Consider the following 27419-nt stretch of genomic DNA (forward strand, 5'->3'; position numbering starts at 1 on the left):
CATGGACTCACTTGCCGGTTATTCAGCAGTCTGTTAAGCCTCTGGATATTTGTGACATCAAAAATGATGTAATGTGGAGGTGACAGCTTTGTCCTCAAACCATCCTAGATATGAAGGGCCTGTTGACTGCTTCCAGTCTTACATGACCATGCAAAGTGCTAGAAATAATATATGGCCTAGTGTCTAAAGCACTGAACTGGAAAGATGTGGGTTCTCTTCCCAGCTCGTCACTGGCCTGCTGGGTGACCTTCGGCAAGTCACTTCCCCCTTGTTGTGCCTCAGTTTCCCCATCTGTGAAATGGGAACAACGATCGTGATCCTCCTTTTGTAAAGTGTGTTGAGACCTTCTGATGAAAAGAACAATTAGACTCTGGAACTCATTGCCATAGGAAGTTGGTGAGGCCAGGAGCTTAACAAAATGGAATTGGACCTTCATCTGACTAACAGGAAGATCCAGAGTTGTTATCATAATTAATTGAAACAAATTTTGTGAAAGGCATATTAAACCTAATGCATCGGGACCTAAGCCAATCCCTGTTGCAGATCGGGGGAGACCTAATGGGGAGGGGAGCAGATGGCCCCACATCTGCCTTCTGCCGGGTTCTTGAACCTTCCTCTGAATTAGCTGAGCTAAATGGACCTTGAATCTGATCCAATCTGGCAATTCCTGAGGTCCTAAAGCTTTATTCTCAGCACCCCACAGGGAAACACACTAATAACCTGGCCGGTTTATTTACTGTTAGACTGGTGTATAACCTAAACCTAATTTAAACATACTAGAACTCGCTAAGTTACCATTAGCCAGGGTTCCTGAACTGTTGTGTGCACCTGTGTGAGGCAAAACATGGCTGGATGGCCTGGCTAAACTCGCGAGAGGATAGAATTACCTTATTCTGACCGGGTTTCACTTTTACTGTCCATAGGCCTAGCAGGGATGCCGCTGTTTGAGTTTAGGACACAAAAATAATTTGAATCTGTGTGACTATCTTGGGAGGTTCTACAACGCATCCTTGCGACCACCGTACACGTTGTTACTTATGTACCACCGCTATGTCCTTAACCTCGCATACCAGGCTGCTCTCTTCGGACACCAGATCTTTACTAGGAACAGAAACCTCACTACTAAATTTAACTTCATCCTAAACCCCACAGACCAAACCTCGCTGCTAATTGAAACCTCTCTGCTTTATTGTAGAGCTCCATAAAGAGCTGGCTATTGCTAGTTATTATACCATTAGCTTGCTGGCATCCTACACACAGATGTGGCTCTTGTGCCGCATCCTTTTGAAACAAAGCCTTTAGGAGGCTGGACAGTACCTCTAGGTGCTATCCTCTGTTTATAAAGCTGACTTCATGAGTGATTTGTGGTGCAACGTGGATATGAGGGCCTCCTATGATGGAGACTCCATTTCAGTGTCAAAAGATATCACAGTGGTCCCAGAAAATAAATACATTGCTGTTAGCCTGAGTGAGAAGCCTGCTAAAATGGGGTGGGATGTGGGGGAGCAGAAAGGGGGAGAAACTAGACCAGAAAATGCCTGTTTGGCACAAATTCGGCAGTAACTTTGTCCCTGCTGGGGATACCCTGGGTCAGTCTAACCAGGTTCGTCTCTTCTACAATCTCCAGTTTAAAGACCAGGCTGTGAAACTGTAACCCAAAAGTTATTTCCACCTTAACACTCTGGAAAAGGTGGAAATCCACAAATGCCTTCAAAAGCAACTGCCTCGGGAAAAGGCTGGATGTTAAGTGGAATGGATTTACAACAACTGCTGATCTCCAAAGTTACCCAGAAAAGGAGGTGGAAATATTGGGGACGTGTGGTAAGAGCGAAGACCGAGTGTCTGCTGTTGCAGGCTTGCCATTAAGCATCTGGAGGAGGAACATGTAAAAGGGGCCACTGAAAGAACCCCTCTGTCAAACAGCGCTCAGAGAGTCCGTCTACACTGCAATAAAAGGGCTGTGGCACAGCTGCGGCCGGCCCAGGTCAGCTGACTTGGGCTCGGGTTGCGGGGCTCAAAGTTGCAGTATAGACGTCCGGACTCTGAGACCCTGGAGGGGGGCGGGTTGAGGCCAAGCTTGAATGTGACACTGTCATTTTTAGCCCCGCAGCCCATGCCCAAGTCAGCTGACCCAGGCGCTGAGACTCGGTGCTGTGGGTTTTTTTATTGCAGACGTACCCAGAGAGGGAACACTCGTGGGGCTTAACAACATAGAGGACATGCAAGGATTGGCCCAGGATAGACAGGGATGGCAGAGCCTTTTGTGCCCTGAGTAATGTCTGATGCTGCAGGCTGGAGTCAGGTTCAGATCTGTTCCAACACACGACGGCGTCTGTAGGTTGTGGAAGCGGACTAGGATGATAAACTCACCTAATTTTCAGCAGCCGTGTATTAGTAATTCACTCTTATCAGAACTGACTTCAAAATACAGGGCCAGATCTGCCCTGATGTAAGTGGGCACAACTCCGATTGGAGTCAGCGGGCACTGCGTCGCTTCCAATTTCGGCATACGTGGGCTCAGAGATCCACCAAACAGGAAGGATTGATGACCATGGAGCAGAGCGTGCAGGGGACACACCAGCTCCTCTCTTCCAGCAACAGGGTGGAACAAGCTAACGACGTCAGGGCACTGAATCAGGATTCAAAATAAAACGCTAACGGTTGCTCCTTATTGCTGGAATCCGGTCAGGCTGGGGACTGTAACGCTTCTGCCGCTGTCCTAGCTGTATTAATGACATCTAAAGTGATGATATTTCTATCCAGCACCTCTGTTCCTGAAGACTAATGCACAAAGTTCACTGCGACAAACCAAAGGAAGCTAATCAGAAGAGGGGCTTCATCTGGAAGGGCAGGCTTTGATTGTGGATGAGGCATTTCTAGAACAAAAACAGCAATATCTGAAACACGAGACCTTGTAGTAATGGGCGACTTTTCCAGCAGCCATCTGGATAGTTAAAGTAATATGGCAAAACACAAAATTCCCAAGAAGTTTGTGTCAAGGGGGTAGCCGTGTTAGTCTGTATCTACAAAAACAACAATGCATTTGAAGAAGTGAGGTTTTTTACCCACGACAGCTTATGCCCAAATAAATCTGTTTGTGGAATGTCCTGGGGACAACTTTTTGTTTGAGAAGGTGGAGGAAGTAGCCAGTGGGACAGCCAGTTTAGACTGGAGTCTGACTAACAGGGAGGATCTGCTTGCAGATCTGAAGGTTGAAGGCAGTTTGGGGGGGAAAGTGATCATGAAATGGTAGATTTCTTTATTCCAAGGAAAGGAAGGAGTCAGACCAGCAGAATAAGGACAGTGGACTTCAAAAAAGGAAACTTTAACAAACGCGGAGAACTGGTAGGTAAGGTCCCATGGGAAGAAAATCTAAGGGATAAAAGAGTTCAGGAGAGCTGGCAAAGAAGCTATTAAAGACACAACAGCAAACTACCCTGATGCAGAGGAAGTATAGGAAGAATAATAACAGGCCAATATGGCTTAACCAGGAGCACTTCAATGACCTGAAAATCAAAAAGGAATCCTACAAAAAATGGAAACATGGACAAATGGCTAAGGCTGAGTACAAACAAATACCACCAGCATAGAGACAGAAAAGGGCTAAGGCACAAAACGAGTTACACCCAGCAAGGGACATAATAGGCAACGAGAAGAGGTTCCCTACATAAATTAGGAGCAAGAGAGAGATGAAGGCAAGTGAAGGGCCTCTACTTAGCAGGGAAGGAGAATGAATAACTGATGATATCAAGAACGCTGAGGTGTTTGATGCCAGTTTTGCTTCAGCCTTCACTAAAAGGGTTAAGGGTGACCAGATTCTTAGCACAATTAATATTAACCACAAGGGGGAAGGAACACAAGCTGAAATAGGGAAAGAACAGGTTAAATATTCATATTAGCTAGATATATTAAAGGTAGCAGAACCCTGGGGAAATGCATCTGAGGGTACATATGGAATTAGCTGAAACAATCTCAGAACCATTAGTGATTCTTCTATATGAGTTCTCAAAGGTACAGCTGAGGTCCCAGAGGACCGGAGAAGGGCAGACATAGTACCTACTTATCTTTAAAAAGGGGGACAAAGAAGACCCAGGGTATTATAGAGCAGGCAGTCTAACGTCTATACCTGGAGAGATACTGGAACAGATGATTAAACAATCAATTTTTAAGCTCTTAGAGGATAATAGGGTTACAAGTAATATCCTGCATGGATTTGTCAAGAACTAATCATGCCAAACCAACCTAATTTCCTACTGGCCTAGTGGATGGGGTGGAAGTGGTAGACGTGATGTATCTTGATTTTTAGTAAGGCTTTGGGCGCAGTCCCACATGACATTCTCATAAGAAAACTAGGGAAATGTGGTCTAGATGAAATTACTATAAGGTGAGTGCAAAACTGGTTGAAAGACCGTACTCAAAGGGTAGTTACACCCTCCCAGTTTGACAACAACACCGGGTCAGTCCTGGGGCCGTTGGTCAATATTTTCATTAATGACTTGGATAGCAGAGTGGAGAGTGTGCTTATGAAATCTGTGGCTGATATCAAGCAGGGAGGGATTGCTAGCATTTTGGAGGACAGGATTAGAATTCCAAACATCCTTAACAAACTGGAGAATTGGTCCTGAAATCAATAAGATGAAATTCGATAAAGATAAGTGCAAAGTACTTCACTGAGGGGAAAAAAATCAAATGCATAATTACAAAATGGGAACTAACAGGCTAGGTGGTGGTACTGCTGAAAAGGATCTGGGGCTTAGAGTGGATCACAAATTGAATCTGAGCCAAGAACGTGATACCGCTGTGAAAAAGGCTAATATCTTTCTGGTGTGTAATAACAGAGGCGTTGTATGCAAGACACAGGAGGTAATTATCCTGCTCTACTCAGTCCTGGTGAGGCCTCAGGAGCTGGAGGACTGCATCCAGTTAAGGGTACCACACTTGACAAATCGGAGAGTGGCCAAAGGAGAGCAACAAAAATGATAAAAGATTTAGAAATCCTGACCTACGAGGCAAGGTTAAAACCCAACAACTTGGGCATGTTTACTCTTGAGAAAAGAAGAGTGAGCGGGGACCTGATAACAGTCTTCAAGCATGTTAAGAGCTGTTATAAAGAGAATGGTGGTTCTCCATGTCCACTGAAGGTAGGACAAGACTTAATGGGCTTAATCCACAGCTAGGGAGATCTAGGTTAGATATCAGGAAAAACTTTCTAACTACAGTATAAGGGTAGTTAAGATCTGGAATAGACTTCCAAGGGAGGTTGTGGAATCCCACTATTGGAGGTTTTTGAGACCAGGTTGGACACACTCCTGTCAGGGAAGGTCTAGGTTTATTTGGTCCTGCCTCAGCACAGAGGGCTGGACTAGATGGCCCTCAAACGTATTCAGCGTCGTCAAATGTATTTAGCGTCCTAACTTCCATTGAAATCAGTGGGCATTAGGAGCTTAAATACCTTTGAAGACCTGGGCCCACATTACACCCTGAACGCTCTCTAACGAGGTGTGCAAATGGAGAGAGAGCGAGAGCTGGGTGGCTTTGTCCTGCCTGTGACGCAGGTCACTTCCTCTCTTGAGGTAATGCTAAAAGCCCCCCGGCCTGGGCTGAGCTTTCTCGATACATTTATTTATCTGTGATGCTTTAATACAAAGGAGTTCTGAGGAACAGAGGGAGGGAAGGACCCCTTGAGGACGTTCGACTCTGACCCAAGTTACTTAGCGTGGAACAGTGCATTGCAGATGATGGTCGACAGGCCCGATTCAGAGATGACTTGGCCTTCAGAGATCCCAGGCATGGCTCGAATCCCTGGCTCGGAGATACTTCTCAGGAACAAGGGCTCGTTTTTGGCCTTTGTATGCACCAGAGTGCATCCAACGACAGGGGACCCCACAGCTCCGAACCGGTCATTCTCCCCCCCCCCTCCCCCCCCCCCCCCCCGAGTGGTATGGAGATTCCGCAGCTCCTCAGTTTGTCACGCGTACTTTTTGTAAAAGTCACGGACAGGTCACAGGCTTCCGTGAATTTTTCTTTATTGCCTGTGACCTGTCCGTGATGTTTACTAAAAAATATGCGTGACAAAATTTTAGTCTTAGTCATGTTAGGTGTGTGTAGGACCCACGGCTCGTGAAAGTTGTGTTGGGGGTGGGGAATATTGATCATCCTAGCAGGGGAGATATGTCTGCAGGTTTCACATCTGTTGTTCTGGCAGGGTCTGGTGCCGCTTTGAATTGCTGTATCCTAGTGATGAGGAGCTGGGTGAGATTTTGGGGCGGGGGGAGAGGGTTGTTTGAAGGCCAGAAGAGTGGGTTTGTGAAAGATTTATTTCATGATGTGGACCCCATCAAATATAGGTTGTAACTGTTTGATGGTACCCATATGGATTCTAGTGTGGGGTGGCAGGTGACAACTAGGGGTGTACAGTGGGTGGGGTTTTCCCCCCTGTGCTGAAGCAGGTTCTTCTGGGGTATTTGGGTGACCCGTTCTATGACACAATTGACTCTGGTGTGTCCTTGTTTAGTGAAGGTGGATTTAGGTGTGTTTCCCGGACTACTACTTTGGAGCAAATTCTGGGGTACCTAGTGCCTGGCTGTAGATAACCGATTTCATGATGTGTCCGGGGCGGGGGAGGGAGTTGCTGGATATGTGGACGTAAGTGTGGTGATCTGTGGTTTAGATAGTTGTAACCCAACCATTTCACTAACAAACAAAAATAATGAAACGTCTGATTCACTAGGGCACTGCAAATGAAAGTACTTTATATCCATCAGAATTAAAAAAAAAAAATTACAAATGCTAGCCCTGCACTTGCATGTTTGTGTGAGTTGTACTAGTAGAAGAATGAAGAGTATAATGAAAGGCTGTCAGAGAACCTTAGCAGCACTAATGCATGCCACTTCTGTAACACACGCACACTATCTCCCGTCTCCTTACACCTCAAAACAGACCTACCTTTTTTGAGTCCCTCCCCTACAAACCTTCTCCACCCATTGCCTGCAGGGCAAGCTCACCTTTGCTACTGTTTGTGATAGGACCAGGTATGGGAGCCGTATTGCCCCATCGGCATGTTCCAAACTTTTAATTTAAGATTCCAGTCACCTTCATTTCAAAAGGAAACTAAAAGCTGCCTCATGCTCCCAACCCCAGAGCTAGCGAGAGAAGAAGCCAAGAGAAGCTGTAGGAACCTGATGCAGCCTTCAGGGAGTTACTATCCACTCCGGTTATTTTGGGAAATACAGATGAGGAGCCACCCATTTTAATGATTTACTTATGACCCAGGAATTTGAGCTGGGCAGCCCAGTACCTACTAAGGATATTTTCTTTCTTTGTCACACTCAGTGGGTAGGCCCGGTCAGTAAGAACCAGTCTGGGGTAGTCACTCCACAAACGAGGGTGTTACGTGGGGAAGGATTAAGCCATTTTAGGACAAACTGGGATTCATATTACCCAGACAGGGTGGCCTGGATGCATGTTCTATAAAATGACCTGGACGTGACTTTCTGACAATACAAATGCAGCCCCTTTCTGAGACTTCTGAAGCCCTGGCTGTTTTAAAGAGGGGTTTTTCTACTTGCCAGTTCTAGACTGAATCTGCCTGAAAATGCCTCCTCCCCCGAGGAGCCAGAGAACAAAGACAGGTCTTCTCTGAGCCGTGTAGCTATTTCACTCCTAATAAACACAACAGGGAGATAGCAGAACCCTCCATGTTTACCCAGTAAACTCATCTGCAGAAAGGCATCTAAGGGATACAGTCAAGTCAGTTTCAAAAAGTCGTTTTTTGTGCATCTATAACATTGTCCTAGTTCTAAAATGTGTTCCTCTCCCCTGCTGCTACGTGCAAACCTTGCACAAATTAAATGTGAGGGCCAGAGACTCGCCTGACAATACACACCTGCCTGTGTGCAAAGTGCTGTCAGATACATGGAGCAAACAAAACATGCGTTTTGTCAGTTTCTCAGATGCCAGGTGCAAGGATATTGAGTTACGTGTTTGGTTTTTTTAAGTGAGGGGTCTGAATTTTTATTTTTTTTTCCAATTGGCAACATCCCTTTACAAGGCTGCACAATACAACCAAGAAAATGCTCCACTTTTCCAATTTTTGCACTATGTTCTTCTCTCATTTCCATCTTTGTAATTACATGCAGTTGTTTGGCACACTAACGATGCAGGTTTAACAGACCAAGTACCACACGGAAAGCACTTAATAAAATAACCACCAGTTTTTTTTTTCCAGCCATTATAACAGGTGGCCATTTGATATAGGGCCAGCCAGCTCACCAGGACTCCCAGCACTTTAGCTGTTGGCCTCCACTTACGAATCCGGGTGGAGCAGTTTTCCTTCCATCCGTTTTAGCAAGTCAGCTGTAGTGCAGCTGAAACAGCTGGGCGGGCCTGGAGTGTGGCTGGAAATGCTTTTCAGAGGTGGCCACTTAATGTAGGGAAAGTTAATATCAGAGAGATGGGAAATCTTAGGGAGACTTAATTATTACCTCTCATTAACCAAAGGGATTGCAAGTAGTGTTCCATAGTGACGTCGCTGCACTTGGTTTTAAGAGCGTGCTTTTCGGAATGAAAGGTAACCCGGAGTGCTTCCGGATTCTAGAAAACAATGCAGCGCATCTCTCACGTCCTCTTGCTAGGAGATGGGATGCTGGCTGTATTCCCCAGAAAAACTGATGTGGGATCTTTAGCTGACAGCCGCTAGAAGTGAGCAGAAAGAATTTCCATTCAGCCTGGTCACTTACTGAGGGCAGAGTTCTTGACTGCTTCCCAGCACAGCTCCCTCTTTAGCAGCTGACTGCAAAAGCCAAGCGCAAGGTCTGAGCGCACAGTATTGCCGTCTATGGGGTATTTCATCAGCACAGCTAGTTTTTACTTCGAGGCCAATTATTAGCGAAGACAAATTACCTTCAATATTAAAGGCTGCTGTTTTCCCACTCCTGCTGTTCCCTTTGTTCTCTAATGGCTTATGCTCCCTCCCTAGTTCCTCGGATGAATTTCATCTACAGTGGCTCAATAGATCAAGACACGGACTGGGGTAACTCTTTTGTTTTGTGGCAAAGCTTTCTCACAAAACTGGATGAAGGATGTGTGTGTGTATGCATGCTTCCTTTAAATGTGCAGCATTTTTGTCCAGAAAGTATAATTTTTTGCAGAGGGGGTAATGGAAATAATAGCCAGACTCCACTGAAACATACTTTCAAACTTCACAAAGTTTTTATTTGGGAATTGCAGTAACATACATGTCTTGGAAATGAAGGGACCCAAGCAAAACGGCGTTATAATCAAGTGCAACAGAATTTCGGAACCAACTGTGAATGAATAGGTGGACGCATTGGAGTGATCCCATGGCCTTTTGCTTCTAAGTTTGCCACAGAAGGAGCCAGGAATTGTTTAGGAAATGAGAAGCCAAGCACAGCTGCTTATCTGCCACATTTTGCAGTGTTTGGGAGTACTTCTAAATCCCTTTTTCCCCTTTGGAAAGCTTCTGTAGTTTATTTTTTCCTGGTTTCAGCTGAAGGGTAGCATCCTTCTTGCATCTCATTTAAATATATTTTAAGACTCCAAATACTTGATGTGGTTGAATATGCTGGCATCTCCTTCTAATTTAGGGTCTGAAATGGCCATTCGGAGGCAACCGGGACTAGTAATTACAACTGATGTGTAGTTTATAGAAATGGCCCGCACACAAAAAGTTTTACAATTAAAAAAAAGTGCCTAAAAATACCTTGCAAACAGTCGAGACTTGAAGACTTGCTCTTCAGCACTGCAGAGATTTCTGGCTGGGAAGAGGGTTGAAAGGACTGAAAAGAAAGAGACTGGAATTCTGCGAGAATGCTATGAAGGCGGCCTGGAAGAACCGGTAGAGATTGCAGGATCCCAGCTCTACCCTCTGTAAGGTGCTGAGGTTAGAGAAGCAAGGAGAGCCCCATAGCACATCTGGAGCTTTGCTTCACTCTGGGGAGAGGCTCCTTCAGAAAGTGGTTTTTTTAGATACAAGACCAGAGGGGCAATTTCAACCTTTCCTCAGGCCTGCAGCTGCTTGAGAAAAACGGCAGCCCGGCTTTCTCACACTGAACTTCACTTTGTTCCCCCAGGGTCTCTCTCTCTCTCTGTCTGCCCTTCCCCGAATTAAAATAATTGAGTGCGTGACAAATGAAAGACACCTTTGAAAGCTCAATTAAGCAAGTCTGGTGGTCTTTTTTATTTATTTATTTTTTCCTCTTTTACCTATTAACTTTTAAAAATCAGAGTGAGCCTGAAAAATAAAAGTGGGGGTGGGTGGGGGGAGGAGGGGATCCAAAGGAGCAGAAGGATTTTGATCCCAAGGGAAGCTGCCGCTCTACTTGCTGTAAAACAGGCCTGCCAGAGACTAAACGCCTCGGCGCCCAAGCTTAGCCTTTACTCAGAGGTGCTGAGATGGTACGAAAGTGGTGCTGGCCCGGTGCTTGGCTGGGATCGCTTGGTAAAGGGTTCAGTCCAGCACGAGAAAAGAGAGAGAGAGAGTCCCAATACACCTCTGGCCTATTGCGTATATAGGTTCTTATACCACGTTCGCCACCACGCTACCCGAACGCCTCCAAGTGGTGCATTAAGCAGTGTGACTCTCGCCTGTCACATGTTGTTTGGTCTTTCAACCTCTGTCCAAGCCTGCCCAGAACCCCTGGTGTGACTCAGCCAGCTGGCCCCTACCGCCGTGGCGTCCCTCCTCCAGCACCTGAGCCAGCTACGTGAAAACTAGTGCAGGCATGTCTACATGAGCTGAATCATCCCCCCTGCCTGCAGTGTAGACATACCCTGAGTCTAAGTGCTGCCGGGATGTTTGAACAGTGTCACTAGCCGTGAGAAATAGCATGTCTTCTTTTATTTCCTTCTTCTTTCTTACCCAGTTAAGGTGTGGCCCAGAACAACCACCAGAGCTCTTTCTGCTGGGGGTCATTCGTGTTTCTCAAGCAGTTTGCTCACGAGGTACGTAAAAGCAAATGGCCAAACTACTTAGAGTAAAGGACTAACTAGACTCTTAAGATAGGTCCTTATTAATATTTGTGAGTGACTTGAACTCTGAATGATTCGGGCCCCTTCTCTAGGGAGGCGTCTAGGACCGGAAAGAGAACCCTAGATGTGGTTTTTACTAAGGGCACGTATAAAGCAAGCCGCTGTCTGATTTCACAAGTGATACCTCTCCCTATACTTAACAATATTCTATTTTCCATGTGTAGGGACCTGTCATCCCCAAAGACTATTACCCAACTCCTACAGCCCCTCTGTTACCAGATGTAGTGCTACAAACATGAGCATTGACCTCAATGGTACCACTCTGGATAGTAAACACTACACCCAGTAGTAGGTGGCTGCAGGATTGGGCCCTATCTTTGAGCTGTCTCTGCGTTACAGGGAAGTATCAACCAATGTATAGCATAATGCAGCACAGTAAAGGGAGAGGACATTTTTGACCAAGGACATGAGGGTAACCCCCCCCCCCTTGTGTTATGAAGCTGGGCATAGGATTGTTAATGTCCACACTGAACAAACGGGATGTCTGACTTGAAATGTTTATCCAGCCATGCAATAAAGAAACCTCAAAACAACCCAGCTATTTTTGCACTTTACCTCCAAAAAGAAACGCAGCCATGTTAGTCTGGTCAAAGGAAAACCATGGTTTCTGGGACTGTGGATTTTCAGCCTGATGCTTAGCTAAGCTAGCCATTCCCACCCAATCAATAATTGTAAATATTTGGACTTATCATTTAAAGATCTCCCATTCAAGGATCTCGGTGTATTTTTACAAACCTTATTTAAAGGCTTGGAACACTCCCGGGAGGGGGAGGGGAGGTATTATACACAATTTCCAGATGAGTCAACTGGGAAAGAGGTTAAATGACTTGGCAAGGTCTCAAGGAGAGATTCTGTAGCGGACTCTAAACTGAACCCAGGAGTCTTGACTCTCGGACTCTTACTCTACTGCCTCGACCAGTGGTTCTCAAACTTTTTTTTTCACAGACCACTTGAAAATTGCGGCGGGTCTCGGCGGACCACTTGACGATCTTTCCGAATGTTGTTTGTACCGTTCGCTAACTATTGTAAAGCGCTTTGCATAAAAGCACTATATAGATAAACAAGTAATAATAATTAACGTTTTTCGTTCTACAAATAAAAGTACACAACTCATATTTTAATATCAGTAGTCTTAGCTTTCTAATGCGATGGATGTGCCCTCTTTCCCCTGCCGCGGCAGCTCCCAAGCTGGGGCTGGGAAGGGGGGGGGGGTCTGTCCCTCTCTCCCCCACCGTGGCAGCCCCCAAGCTGGGGCTGGGAAGGAGGGGGGGTCTGTCCCTCTCTCCCCTGCTGCGGCAGCCCCTGAGCTGGGGCTGGGAAGGAGTGGGGGGTCTGTCCCTCTCACCCCCACCATGGCAGCCCCCAAGCTGGGGCTGGGAAGGAGGGGGGGGGGGGTCTGTCCCTCTCTCCCCTGCTGCGGCAGCCGCCGAGCTAGGGCTGGGAAGGAGTGGGGGGTCTGTCCCTCTCTCCCCCACCATGGCAGCCCCCGAGCTGGGGCAGGGAAGGGGGGGGGTCTGTCCCTCTCCCCCCCCACCATGGCAGCCCCCAAGCTGGGTGAGGGAAGGAGGGGGAGTGTCTGTCCCTCTCTCCCCCCACCATGGCAGCCCCCGGGCTGGGAAGGAGGAGGGGGTCTCTCCCTCTCTCCCCCATTGCAGCAGCCCCCGAGCTGGGGCTGGGAATGCGAGCCGACTCTCCCTGGCAGCCGCAGCCCTGGAGCTGTGGAAAGTCGGCTCTTTGGCCGCCGCAGCCCTGCACGTCCCAAATTCCCCCCACTGCTCCCTCCCACCTACCCTCTAGTCCCCCCAAGGTCACCACCTCACCTTACGTGTGTCTTCTCCAGGGTCCAGGCCCCTAATTAATGGGGCCACGCCTGCGCGGTTCCACTAATTAGATGGGTGGCCCTTCATTCTCTTGTGTGCGGCCGCCCAGGCGCGCACCTTAGAGGGAACTATCTGCGGACTACCTGAATGGAGCTCAGTTTGAGAACCTCTGGACTAGACCATACCCGGAATGGCTGTTCGTGTAAACTCACTGTCAATGTCTCTCTTCCCATTGCCAGGTTCCTTGCTACGCTAGGATTTAATTAAAACTGATAACTTGTCAATTTTTCAACTCTCTTGGGTGACCTTATCAAAAAGGCTTTACAAAAATCTAGATCCACTGCCTTGTGTCCATTTCCCTGACACCCACAATTTGTAATTTAATGAAGAACATATTATTTGCCTGATCTGTCTCATAAACCCATGTTGCTGTTCACCAAGTTTTCATTTCAGTGCACAGATCAATTACTATAGCATGTGCCCTACTAGGGTCCATAGTTTCCAAGATTAACTTTTGGCCTCCTTTTGATGACTAGGTCTACGTGCTCCAGCCCTCTGACACGTCCCTTGTCCTTAATTATTGACTGGAAATTCGGACTAGTTGTATTTTCTCCCACTACTTCTTTCAGAGTACTTAGAAGAAAAACATCAGGCACAGCTCACAGAGACAGGTTCCGTTTATTAAAGTATCTTCTATATCAACTTCCAAACTTCTCATCACTGTTGCCTTTTTCTTCTACCAGAGATTGAAGAAAAGGGTTAAATATATCTGCCATTAGGAATCCTCTAACTAATATTCCTTCTCTAAGATTGGTCCTACATCCTCATTGTTTTTCTTTCTATACCTGATGATTTCAAAATCTTTGTTTGGTTCAACCCCTATAAAATATGAGCTGATACATGTCTCAAATACCTCAAATCCTTTCAAAAGGATGAACGCTATGACCCTGAGAAGACTTGACTAACCCATGAGGTACATGCTAAGAATAGCAACCCTTTCCACTGTCTGGATAGGAGATTCCTCCATTAATGTCAAAGCTGCCCTTGTCTGCCCTCACATCGCCTGTTGTGGATAAGTTTACCAGGTGAGGGATTACAGAAGAGGACATTTGGTGAGCTTCATAGTCCACAGAGAAAGTGACAAAACTTGGCTTGGACCCCACTCAACATCAACCCGGGTTTGATTGACTGCGAAAGCAATGGAGCCTTCTGAACTGGTTTTGTACCGGACATGGAATTTGTGCTGCAGCGGAATTTCGGTGGCGTTTTAGAGACAGTCCCCTTTGTCAATGTGGACAGCTGCAAACCATGGCGCATATTGTTGAGGACTGCAAAATGACTCAACTTCCTGGAGGTCTTCGTGCCTTGAAGATTGTTGATAAGAATGCTGTGGCTTGGCTTGAGTGGATTGCCTACACCAAATAAATAAATGTCAAAGCCTGAGATTTTTATCATAAGCTATAAGGAGATCTCTTAAGTGAATCAGTGGCTTTCAGAACTGCTATAATTAGATGATTATGCTTATAGGGATTCCCATACTCCTATATGCAGCAAACATGCACCCAACACATGTGGGTGATTAGCAAGTTGTTTAGTTTTCCACGCACGGCATGAAAGCAGCTTGCAAAGTATACTCATTACACACGCAGATTCCCCCCGGGAGGAACCAATCATGGTCTTTTGGAGCATTATTTTAAGTTTTACAGCAAATAAACATAAAAGGTACCTAGAGACCATCTGTGTTAATTGCGCCTGTCTGTGAGTGAGCACATGCTCAGTGAGGGCCTGTTCTTGGGCAGGAGGACGCCTGATGAAAGCAACACAGGGGAGGTTGGCTGTCCTTCTTTTATTGGAACCCCTTCATTAGATTTCAGTCGGGGGGATTAGAGACAGAACAAGGAGAGGAAAAGAGGTGACGAGGTTTAAAAATCTCCTAAGAGGGAAGACTGGAACACATCATTATTATTTGTGTGTGTCACTGTAGCGTTTTGGGGGTCCTTGACTAGGGCTCCCGTGTGCTAGGTGCTGTACAAACGCAGCTGTTCTGTCCTATTTCACTCAGGGTGATGAGTGGCAGTTGGGCAGATGGATTAAATTTTGGTGAATATGTAACGATGAAGCCAGTGATGGAAGGAGCCAAGCAGAATTTTGAACCACGGAGCTTTAAATATTCAGGAAAATGTCGCTTGACATCCATTTAACAAAAACGACCCTATTCCCGATTCACCCTAGCAGACACATCACTGCATCAGTCCTTGTCTGCCCACAGTGCTTTAAAATTAATAATCCCATCGTGCTTACACACACATTTACATGCACACTGACTGATTCGGACTGAGGTTTGTTTTTTTTAATGCAGCCTAAAAGCTTTGGATCGCCAGTTCCCAGGGGATTTGAAAATCTCTGAGCTCCCACCCACACAGCCACAAACGCTCTCACACACGCAGATAGAAATCAGCAAGAGAGTTGAGCCTCTGACACAAGACACATTCTGAAAAGTGTGGTGTGATCTCTATAACCACCCCTCAAACGGGGACACTCTGCTTTTCGTGGTCAGCATAGGTCTCCACACCAGCCCCAAATGCAATCTACTAAAGTAGGAATAACCTCTGCAGCTGGCTGTGCATAGATGTTTCCAGGTCAGGACGTGCCCCATGACTCCCTAGACCACACTTCATAATGTCCTTCTATTGCTTATGCCCTGCAGGAACTAAGAGGGACAAGGTGGGGGAGGGAGGGAATATCTTTTATTGGACCAACTTCTGTTGGTGAGAGAGACAAGCTTTCGAGCTTATACAGAGCTCTTCTTCTGCATGAACTAAGGCAGGGACTATGGGGGGAGGGATAGCTCAGTGGTTTGAGCATTGGCCTGCTAAACTCAGGGTTGTGAGTTCAATCCTTAAGGGGGCCATTTAGGGATCTGGGGCAAAAAATCTGTCTGGGGATTGGTCCTGCTTTGAGCAGGGGGTTGGACTAGATGACCTCCTGAGGTCCCTTCCAACCCTGATATTCTATGATTCTAAATCTGGTCCCATTGAAGACAGTTTACACAGCTTTGTGCCACACTATATACAAACGATAAGACATCAACTGCAACTAAGATTACTTCTCCAATGACGCTGAGCATTCCTAGGGTCAGCCCCCCCTAAGCCTTCTGCTTTAGAACTCACCCGATCCACTGAAATGCACTAAACGAAACCAACTTTGGAATAATTACAGCACTGAAAAACACCCAGAAGAATTTTCACATTTAGCATCTCCTTGTGATGTTCCCGCCCAGACCTCCTTGATTTTTGCCACAAGAATTCCTATTGCCCTTCCCCAAATGCATGTTTATACATCAGATAGATGACAAATTTCAAGTATTCTGGGAAAACCTCTAATTGCAGTTGTTTATAGTTTTCTAAGTCGTTAGTATGGATTTTATTAGCAAGTTGCTGATGCTGTTCCTGTATCTCTTGTCTGTCGTTTCTGTATTGGAGAACTAGGAAAGTAACAGTATTCCATAGCACTGCGTCCATAAATAACCACAGCTGAAAGGAGGAAAGATAGAAATCTTGCTGCTGTCCAATGTAACTTTCTCGATAGAAATTCAATCAGATGATCAGATCTCTCATTGATTGCTATGTACTCTGTGTATGTATACATGTCAGTTTCTGTCTCATTTTGTGTATTCTAGCTCTTGTCTCCACCTAGCACATGGCAGATTTCCTATGTATAGATTTCTTCAGAGTAATGGAATATCAAGTCCTCACCTAGGAGAAATTTTGGTATAACTCAGGGCATGAAAACTACATTGTTTGAGATCCAGGACTTGCAATACTCCATCCTTGTTCTCTGCCAAAAAAGCATCGCTAAGCAGAGGAGTCAGTGACCTATTTAAAGTCCAGTATCTTGTGAATTGTCAAGGACAGATACAAATACTTTATTCCAATGGAAAACTGAGAACTTCAGTTTTTCAAAGGTATGCACCGTTTATCTATAAGACTTGCCTGGTCATTAAATATTGGACACTATAATCATATCATTCTGAGTATCATCTTGCGTCTTCCTTCCCTAACTTTAATCCCAACACAATTTGAGCAGCTGGAAGCCCGAGAACTGCTACAGCTGAACATTGATGCATTATATAATAGTACATCATAATAAAGACCTACCAGACCTTAATACACTTTGGCAGGGCCAGCGAGAGTGCTTTCAGGGCCATGTTTTCAGCATGGATGCTTGGTCAGTGGAAAGAAATGGATCCCTGCAAGCCATCTGGACCAAAATCAAAGGCCTTCATTCGTTTTGTTATGATGCTCCCTCTGCTGTTCTAAATGGAGCATTCAGTCCTAGTAGAACATTCCCTGTTAATTGGGGTGGGGGAGTAGATTAAGTTTAAGAACAGGTTTATGAGACCCCAGTGCACATTGTATGCAGAACTCCTCCTTGACAAGTCGTGACTCTACTTGTCATGGCTATGGATGGGTTTAAAAAAAATTTAAATTAATCCGGTGGCTTTGGAGCAAGTGTGCAGATGTTCGCATGGTGGTGATTTTTGTTTTGTTTTTTTCTATGGCGAGATCAAAATGCAGGTTTCTCCTCACCAAATGTATTCTGTAACATCCTTCCACAGCACAGCTGTCCATCCCTCGGTGCCAGGCCCACACCACGAGAACAGGAAGTGCTCTCCACATCCGCCCCAGGCTGGCCTTGCCTGATGCTTTTTATAAAATGTAGCTTGTGGTGAGCCCAGTAGCTGGAGGGAACATTTTTTAAAGACACATGGATGGATAATTAAAATCTTAGTGTTTCGTTTTGGAGAAGTGCATTTTGCTGTTCACGCCCCTTATATAAACATTCTTTGGACATTCTCTTCGCAGATTTTCCCACTGTTTTATATTAAGAACGTAAGAAGGGCCATACTGGGTCAGACCAATGGTCCATCTAGCCCAGTATCCTGTCTTCCGACAGTGGCCATTGCCAGATGCTTCAGCGGGAATGAACAGAACAGGGCAATTATTTAGTGATCCTTCCCCTGTCATCCATTCCCAGCTTCTGGCAGTTGAAGATTTAGGGACACCCAGAGCATGGGGTTGTGTCCCTGACTTTTGTGGCTAACAGTCATCAATGAAACGACCCTCCAGGAACTTACCTAATTCTTTTTTGGAATCCAGTTATATTTTTGACCTTCACAACATCCCCTGGCAATGAGTTCCACAGGTTGACTGTGCGTTGTATGAAGAAGTATTCCCTTCTGTTTGTTTTAAACCTGCTGCCTATTAATTTCATTGGGCGACCCCTAGTTCTTACACAAAGGGGTAAATAACACTTCCTTATTCACTTTCTCCACACGATTCAGGATTTCATAGACCTCTTTCATATCCGCCCTTAGTCGTTTCTTATCTAAGCTGAACAGTCCCAGTCTTTTTAATCTCTCCTCATATGGAAGCTGTTTCATACCCTTCGCTGTACCTTTTCCAATTGTAATAGATCTTTTTTGAGAGGGGGCAACAGCGGTATTCAAGGTGTGGGCATACCAGGGATTTATATAGTGGCATTGTGATATCATCTGTTTTGTTATCTGTCCCTTTTCTAATGGTTTTTAACACTCTGTTCGCTTTTTTGACTGTTGTACATTGAACAGATGTTTTCAGAGACCTAGCCGTGATGACACTACAATCGCTTCCCTGAGTGGTATCAGCGAATTTAGACTCCATCATTTTGTATGTATAGTTAGGGTTATTTTTTCCAGTGTGTGTTACTTTGCCCTTATTACACATTGAATTTCATCTGCTATTTTGTTGCCCACTTACATGCAATCCCTTTGCAACTCCTCACAGTCAGCTTTGGACTTAACTATTTTCAGTAATTTGGTGTCATCTGCAAGTTTTGCCACCTCACTGTTCACCCACTTTTCCAGATCATTTACGAATATGATGAACAGCACAGGTCCCAGTATAGATCCTTGGGGGACCCCGCTATTTCTTTCCATTGTGAAAACTGACTATTTATTCCTACACTTTGCCTCCTATCTTTTACCCAGTTACTCATCGATGAGAGGACCTTCCCTCTTATCCCATGACTCCTTACTTTGCTTAAGAGCCTTAGGTGAGGGATCTTGTCAAAGGCTTTCTGAAAATCCAAGTACACTAGTTCCACCGGATCACCCTTGTCCACATGCTTGTTGATACACTCAGAGAATTCTAATAGATTGGTGAGGTATGATTTCCCTTTACAAAAGCCATTTTGACTCTTCCCCCAATATATTGTGTTTATCTATGTGTCTGATCATTCTGTTATTTACTATCATTTCAACCAATTTGCCTGGTACTGAGGTTAGGCTTACCAGCTTGTTATTACCAGGATCGCTTCTGGAGCCTTTTTTTAAAATTATTTTTTATTTTTTTATTCTCCCCCCTCCCGCCCCCCCCAAAATCGGTGCTACATTAGCTACCCTCCAGTCATCTAACGGAGAGGCTGATTTAAGTGATAGGTTACATACCACAGTTCTGCAATTTTGTATTTGAGTTCCTTCAGAACTCTTGGGTGAATATCATCTGTGTAAACATATTGCTGTTTAATTTATCAATTTATTCCAAAACCTCCTGAGGAATTGTCCCAGATTGAGGTGTCAATAGAGATTTGTCACCTAAAAAGACTGATTCAGCTGTGGGAATCTCCCCCACGTCATCTGAATTCTTTCCATTGGTCTTCACTGCATTTAGCTTCTCTGCAATGGCCTTGTCTTCCTTGAGTGCTCCTTTAGCACCTCGGTAGTCGAGTGGCCCCAGTGGGTGTTTGGCAGGCTTCCTGCTTCTGATGTACTTTAAAAACATTGCTATTAGTTTTTGTGTCTTTAGCTAGTTGGTCTTGTGATTCTTTCTTGGCCTACCCTGCCCAGTTATACTTTTACACTTGACTTGCCAGAGTTTATGCTCCTTTCTATTTTTCTCACTAGGATTTAACTTCCAATTTTTAAAAGATGCCTTTTTGCCTGTAACTGCCTCCATTACTCTGCTTAGCCATGGTGCCCTTTCTTTGGTCCTCTTACTGTTTTTTTTAATTGGGGTATACATTTAGTTTGAGCCTCTATTATGGTGTTTTTAAATAGTCTCCATGCAGTTTGCAGGCATTTCACCCTCATGACTGTTCCTTTTAATTTCCATTTAACTAACTAACTTCATTTTTGTGCAGTTCCCCTTTTTGAAGTTAAATGCTACTGTGGTGGGTTTCTTTGGCACGTTTCCCCCCTACAAGGTTGTTAAATGTAATTACATTATGGTTGCTATTACCTGGTGGTCCATCTATATTCACCTCTTGGACCAGATCCTGTGCTCCACTTAGGACTAAATTAAGAATTTCCTCTCCCCTTGTGGGTTCCAGGACAGTCATTTATGGTGTCTAGAAATTTTATGTCTCATCTTTTCTTGAGACGAGATAGTTGAAATCCCCCATTATTATTGCATTTTCTTCCTTTGTAGCCTCTCTAACCCCTCTGAGGATTTCACAATCACTGTCACCATCCTGGTCTGGCAGTGGTTAGTATATTCTTACTGCTATAGTCTCATTGGTCAAGCGTGGAATTAATATCCATAGAGATTCTAGGGTAGTTTGATTCATTTAAGATGCTTACTTTATTTGACTCTATGCTTTCTTTCATACACAGTGCCACTTCCCCACCCGCACGACCTACTCTGTCATTCCTATATATTTTGTATCCTGGTATTACCATGACCCATTGATTATCCTCATTCCACCAAGTTGCCAGGATGCCAGGCACTCTAGTCCACCCATCTTAATATTTAGACTTCTAGCATTTGTATATATAAGCACTTGTACATTTTGGCAATAGTCAGTTGCTTGTGTTATATTTATATTCCCTGCTAACAATGTCAAATGTATAAATGAGATACCATGCATTTAAGTGCCTGGTATGAAGATTATGGATAAAATTTTCAAAACCAGCTAAGTAAGTAAAGACCGCATGTTCTTAGGCATATTGACTTTGCTAGACTTTAGAATCCTAAGTGCCTAAATCATTTTTGAAAATGGGACTTAGGATCTTAGATCACTTAGGGTAAAATTTTCAAAACCATCTAACCCTTAAACATATTTATTCATTACTGAAACTGAATAAATATTAATGGCTCTAGAACTTTTCATTTAAACGTTTTGTTAATTAGAAGTGACTTGGAGAGATGTGTGTTTAAGTTGTTTACAGTTGCGTGGATGTGTAGGTGAGAATGGTTTCTAAATTAATAATATATTGGGATGCCAGCTAGATTTTAAAATGAAATCTGCAAACTAGATTGGTTTAATAGTTTTTGGTTTTAATACTAATTTGCTTAATGTATTATTATTATTATTTGATTTTTATAAAGAATTCATTTTAATACCCCTTTTTGGCTGACTCCAAGAAGAACTGCTCACTATTTTAACACTGGGTTTGTGTAAGAAGCTCCTTGTATTTCAGAAATAGGACTTTTTTGGTTTTTAATCATTTAATTCTATCCTTTCATTACAGACAATGGTATTTCTAACCCACCGTTAAAAGAGAATCTTTATATCAGATAGCGTAAATGCTAAGATTAGAGCTGATCAGATTTGTGTGTGTGTGGAAACTTTTGACTTTTCCTCAAAACACCAGGAAGTCTTTGGTTTTTCAACAAAATGCTGCATTTCCACAGAAAGCAGATGCTTTCTGTGAAAATGTTCATTGTGCCAAAAACATAATTTTCTGTCTAAAAGCAGTTTTAATGGGAAAATGTCAACCAGGCCTAAACAAGTTCTACAGCTGGGGGAGAAAAGGACGAACAGATCAGGTTTTTTCTTTGATTTTTCCAAATTGTTGTGTGGCAATAATAAAAGCAAATGAAAACATATCAGTTTGATGTTGTATGCAGTGGTGGTGTAGCTTTGTTGGTCCCAGGATGTTAGAGACACAAGGCGGGGGAGATAATAGCTTTTCCAGGACCAACTTCTGTTGGTGAGAGAGATGAGCACTCTTCTGCAGGTAACCTGTAGAACAGAAGTTGGTCCAATAAAAGATATTCCGTCACCCAGCATCTCACTAATCACTCAGCTGAGCGTTGATAGAATTTCTCACATGAGTATTAAACTGAAAGTACAGCTGACTGGCTGGGAAACAGGCCACTTTCAACTCCCATGTGGCTTCCCATATGTGCTCCCAAAAGAACTTGGGTTCAAAAACATATAGACGTTCCCACACACATTTCATAAAATAGAAGGAAGAGACTGTTGTTCTCAGTCCTATGCAAGACCTTCTAGTGAAAAATCAAATCAAATCATTTGTTTAAACTGGATTTCTTCTTTCTGCTCTTTGCCAGGTTTATCAGGGCTCACAGGAGGAGATGGGTCAATGTTTGATTATCATTATTCTTATTATTTTATTACAGTAGCACCAAGCGCCTCAGTCTGAGATCAGGCTCTGCCTGACCCAAATCTTATTAATTTAACAATTTAACGATCCAATTAATTAACTAAAGTTAACAAAAACTCACCAATAACCTCATTGATTCCAGGTTGTCCTGTGGCAGGTTTGAAGGGAAGGTACTGCTCGCTTGCTTGTTTTAGAGGTTCCTGGATTTCTACTGGTGTTCACAGTTCAAGAAGGGGGTTGATAAATTGGAGAGGGTCCAAAGAAGACCCACGAGAATAATTCAAGGATTAGAAAACCTGCCTTACAATGATAAACACAAAGAGCTCAATCTATTTAGCTTCACAAAGAGATGGTTCAGGGGTGGCTTGATCACAGTCTATAAGCACCTACAGGGGAAACAAATATTTTGATGATGGGCTCTTCAATATAGCAGAAAAATGTATAACAATATCCAATGCCTGGACGTTGGCACTAGACACATTCAGACTGGAAATAAGGTGGACATGTTTAACAGTGAGAGTAATTAACCATTGGAACAACTGACCAAGGATCGTGGTGGATTCTCCATCATGGGCAATTTTGAAATTGAGATTGGATGCTCTAGTTCAAACTGGAATTATTTGGAGGAAGTTCTGTGGCTTGTGTTAGGCAGGAAGGCAGACTGAATAATGACAATGGTCCTGTCTGGCTGTGGAATGCGTTAATCGATTAATAATCTGCTGTGGTTTTACTAGGGTCCTTTTGATGCCTTTGTAACTTGCTGGAGCAAGTTCAGGATTGGCTGCTCTGCACTTTGCTGCTTGATGTCCAGAGAGGAGGAGAGCAAGAATTCAATTGTTTTAGTTTTGCAGCAGGGCATACAGCAGGTTCCAGAGTTAGTGTCTTCAACCTCTTTCTTCCAGGGTGTTTTATTTATACAGGAAAGTGAACAAATCAAAGAGAGAGAGAGACCATGTGGCCATTTGGCTTTTATGCCTAAATCCCAGGGGTTTAGGTGATCCATATTTCACTGGCTACAAGCCATACATCTGGTGATCATGTACTAGCCTCAGTCTGGATTTCGGAGTTGCATTCCTGTAGTATCCAGTAGATGGTGCAGATGTGTTGCAAATAGTTTGTGGACTCAAATTCTGTCGGAGGGAGAATGGCTGAAAGAGCTTTAAGACTCCCTTTTTAATGGTCCCCAAATCTAATAATTTTTAATTAATAAGAATTTCTTTTAAATAATCTCTTAATCTGAAGAGAACTTTTAAAACAAATTGTGTGTGTTTCCACTTTTGCAATATTTGACCTTTTAAATACAGCTTAGACTCTCAAGAGTGTATAGGGTGACCAGATGTCCTGATTTTATAGGGACAGTCCCGATTTTGGGGGCTTTTTCTTATATAGCCACCTATTACCCCCTCACCCTCATCCCGATTTTTTTACACTTGCCCTCTGGTCACCTTAAGAGTGTAACAGTCCTTTTAGGAAACCATTCCTGCCATGAGAACGCATGGCCTTTTTAAATAGGCACATCTTTCAGCCGTAACCAGGCAAAATACTGTGTTAAGATGGAGTTATGGTTGGGAGACATATCAGTAGCATGAGGGTAAATAACATTACAGGGATGTTGCAGTTATTCCACAAACAGGCATTACAAACCCAGGAAGTTAGAGTTCGGGTTAAAATTAACAGAAATCTGACGATGTTAAGGTACCCTAGCAACCTTAACTCTGCCCCATAGTGAAGCCATCCAATAAGCAGACAGTTAGGACTCATGCATTTTGAGTTTGTGGTCCCGGATTAGATTACATTGATTTTTAACCATGCATTTTTTTAAAAGTCTTTTGCTCATGGCCTCAGTAAAGAGCCAGGAGATGGGGGGAGTTGTGTTTGAAGAGGACAAACAGATGAGTAGAAATATTATGGTTGAGGGGGAGAAAGTGGAGATTTGGGAGGGCAAGGGGAAACGGCATGTGCATGGGTCTGGGGTGGGGGGAAAGGGTGTGTTTGGAGAAGGGGGCTGTGTTAGGGAGACTGGTGCTATTTGAAGTGAGTGGGGAGGAAGGAGCCCAGTCCCAATGTTCCCATGGCTTAAGGGCTACCCCTGCACTCCTGCCTCAGTTTCCCTGATGGTGCCGCCTAGGTGGGCAGTGCCTCCAAGGCAGTAGTGCCATGGGGGAGGCATGCAAGCAGTGATACCTGAGCTAGCATGTGGCCACAGAGCAAGGACAGCTGGGCCACGTCATCTATCAATGAGAATTCTTGACACAAGTCCAGCTTCACTCACCTATCCGACTTGTTGCAGCCAACAGAATTGTAGCATGCATATCAGCTATAGAGGAAGAGTGCTTGGTTACCTCTGATATTACAATGGCCACATGTTCGTGCCCTTGCCTGCCAGCTGGGAGCAGTATGTCTTCTGCTGGATTCTCTGTGCCTTTGGGCTGGGAGCCAGTTAGCATTCAGGATCAGCAGAGGGGGTTTGTGTAGATCCCCAGAGTCTAAACAACAGCTCAGTGAAAGCTTAGGATCCAGGAAGCTGAACATCAGGAGTAACAAACATCCCACACTGGTCTGGGGTTTGTTAGCGTTCAGCTGCTGCTCCGCAGCAGGGAGTCTGGGAAAGTTGGCCAACGGCTAAGGAGGTAGAACAAAAACTGGGAGGTTCTTCAGGAGCACGGCCCTGCCCAACCTGCCTTGACTGGTGGGTCTGGTTCTGCCTCCAGCAGGCTGCAAAGAGGACACATTGTAAGGGGTCTGGGAACCTTACCTGCAAAGAAGAAAAGGGCCTTGAAGAAAGGGGTGGAAACAGCTCCCTGAGAATACCTGTTGTGCAGGGGGCCTCCCTGGATGGGGTAGCCTGGATGGGGCACCCAGCATGATGTAGGCAAAAAGTCAAAACCATTTGAGGATTCTCTATGACGTGCAGCAGTTTTTCAGGCCGATACTGGCAGGCGGGGCACTTCTTTAATAAGAAATGGGGGGAGGAGAGAGAGATAAGTGTCAGGTCTAGAGATGGGAAGCCCATGAAGATCTACATAGACGAAACTGCCTCCTCCTAGCTAAATTTAAAATCCCAAAATAAAACTTTTACCCCTAGATCTTCTTAGTGCTTTTCATCTGTAGATCTCAAAGCACTTTCCCAAAGAAGTTGGCATCATTCTCCCCAATTTACAGCCCGTGACCTGTCCATGACTTTTACTAAAAATACCTGTGACTAAACCTTGGGGTGGCTGCTGCTGCAGGAGGAGGGGCGCACCGGGGGGCTGGGGCCAGGGGCACCAGCTGCTGGGATCCGCTGGAGCAGCGACTGCTCCAGCCACCCCGGGGACCACTGCTCAGGCCGCTGCAGAAGTCACGGACTTCTGTGACCTTCATGACAGACACGGAGCCCTAAGAATAAGTTAAAAACAGGTACACTTCATGAGCAATTTCATACAGAATGCTAAAAAAGCAAGGTATTAGGGAGATTTTTGTCACTGAATGCAAGGTAAATGAATTCTAGAGGATCCTATTAAAACCCAGTTCTCATCAGATTGGGGTGTAACAATGGTCTGCTGGTAAGATTGATAAATGTTCGGGGTATCATTCATATCCTCATTTTCCCCAATCCTTTATTTTCCAGTTGAACATGACAGAGACATCTTCTACCAGAAGCCTTACTGGAAGGAATTTCGATTTGACCTGACCCAGATTCCAACTGGAGAATCTGTAACAGCTGCCGAGTTCCGAATTTATAAGCTGCGAAGTTTCACTCGTGATGTCAACAAAACTCTTCACATCAGCATCTACGAGATCATGAAGGAGTATTCCAACAGGTGCAGTGAAAGCGACCGGTGCCTTTGAGCTGGAAACAGAAAAAATGGTTTTTCTTATATAGAGCTAGACACAAATCTGGGTTCTTATTAGCCGAAACTGTAGTGCTGCTTTTTCGCTTCACAATGTTCAGTTTATGTGCAAGCCGGAGTACAATTGGGACATGAGAATTTCTGATTCTGTTTTTTCATCTGTGGGGAAATCATTCCCATGTATTTCAATAGGTGGCAGTAATTTAATAGGTAGCGGTATACCTGTCCCATATGGACCAATCTTGGACATTGGGGAGAATCCGAAGAAGTGGGCTGTAGCCCACGAAAGCTTATGCTCAAATAAATTTGTTAGTCTCTAAGACTAACAAAGTGCCACAAGTACTCCTGTTCTTTTTGCGGATACAGACTAACACGGCTGCTACTTTGAAACCTGCAGGAGCAGCTAGAAGTCGTAGCCACAGCTCAGAACCTGTGTGTCCTCGGCGCTGCACAGACACACAACCAAAAGACAGACCCTGCCCCGAAGAGCAGACAATCTAAGCAGGTCGTGTTATCTACGTTCAGTTGATTTTGCTTATCTATTTTTTCCGTTTCTGTAGGGAATCTGACTTGTTCCTGTTAGATCTTCAGGAGCTCCAGGCCGGGGCTGAAGGCTGGTTGGTTTTTGATGTCACAGCTGCCAGCAACCACTGGTTAGTAAACCGTAAACACAACCTGGGCCTGCGGCTTTATGTGGAGACCGATGACGGTAAGGTTAACTCAGGCACTGGAAGGATTTAAAATTCCTGCTGCTTTTAAAAATCTAGCTAGATCTCGGTGTGATGCACCTGGGTGTAAGGAGAATATCCAATATAGAGCTCGCATCAATGCCTTTTTAAGGCATTGATGTTAATGCACTTCCTAGTGTAGGGTATTCTAATAGGATAAGTTTAATGTAATCCTTGCCTGAAGGGATTCTCACGTGTGTTTCGCTGGATTAACCTTTCCTAATTTCACCCATGGATAAAATCCATTCCAAGTGCTACATCAAAAGGTGTACTTCAGAGATCGTCCTTCAGGCTAGGAAAATGTAATTGCTCTTGTTGGTCCCCTCTCTCCACAATATTTCCCTTTCAATAAGCATGCTGCTAAGATCAGGCTATTTTGGTTTGTGGTGGTGCACAAAACCTTGAGTAAATGTGTCCTCTCTGTCTGGAAACTGCCCAGGGTGGGTGGGTGGATAAATCAACACTAGTTCTAAACAGCAAGGGCCAGAACCACAGCTGGTGTAAACTGGTGACTTCAGTGGAACTATGCCAGTTTACGCTAGCTGAGGATCTGGCCCCTGGTTGGTTGGTTTGTTTATTTTTTTTAGTCAGCCTGAAACAATTT

At 44.6% G+C, this 27419-nt stretch overlaps 1 protein-coding gene across 1 annotated transcript in view; it reads left to right on the top strand.

The window, feature by feature from the left end:
* Positions 1-27419, top strand: part of LOC135893751 (bone morphogenetic protein 8A-like) — a 35194-nt gene that overhangs the window by 1157 nt on the left and 6618 nt on the right. The window contains exons 2-3 of the mRNA XM_065421671.1: positions 25865-26057; positions 26648-26796. Of these exons, the coding sequence (XP_065277743.1) occupies positions 25865-26057; positions 26648-26796 (342 nt within the window). The remainder of the gene's footprint in view (positions 1-25864; positions 26058-26647; positions 26797-27419) is intronic.

Source organism: Emys orbicularis, chromosome 23, assembly GCF_028017835.1.
Source record: "Emys orbicularis isolate rEmyOrb1 chromosome 23, rEmyOrb1.hap1, whole genome shotgun sequence".
Classification (NCBI taxonomy): Eukaryota; Metazoa; Chordata; order Testudines; family Emydidae; genus Emys; species Emys orbicularis.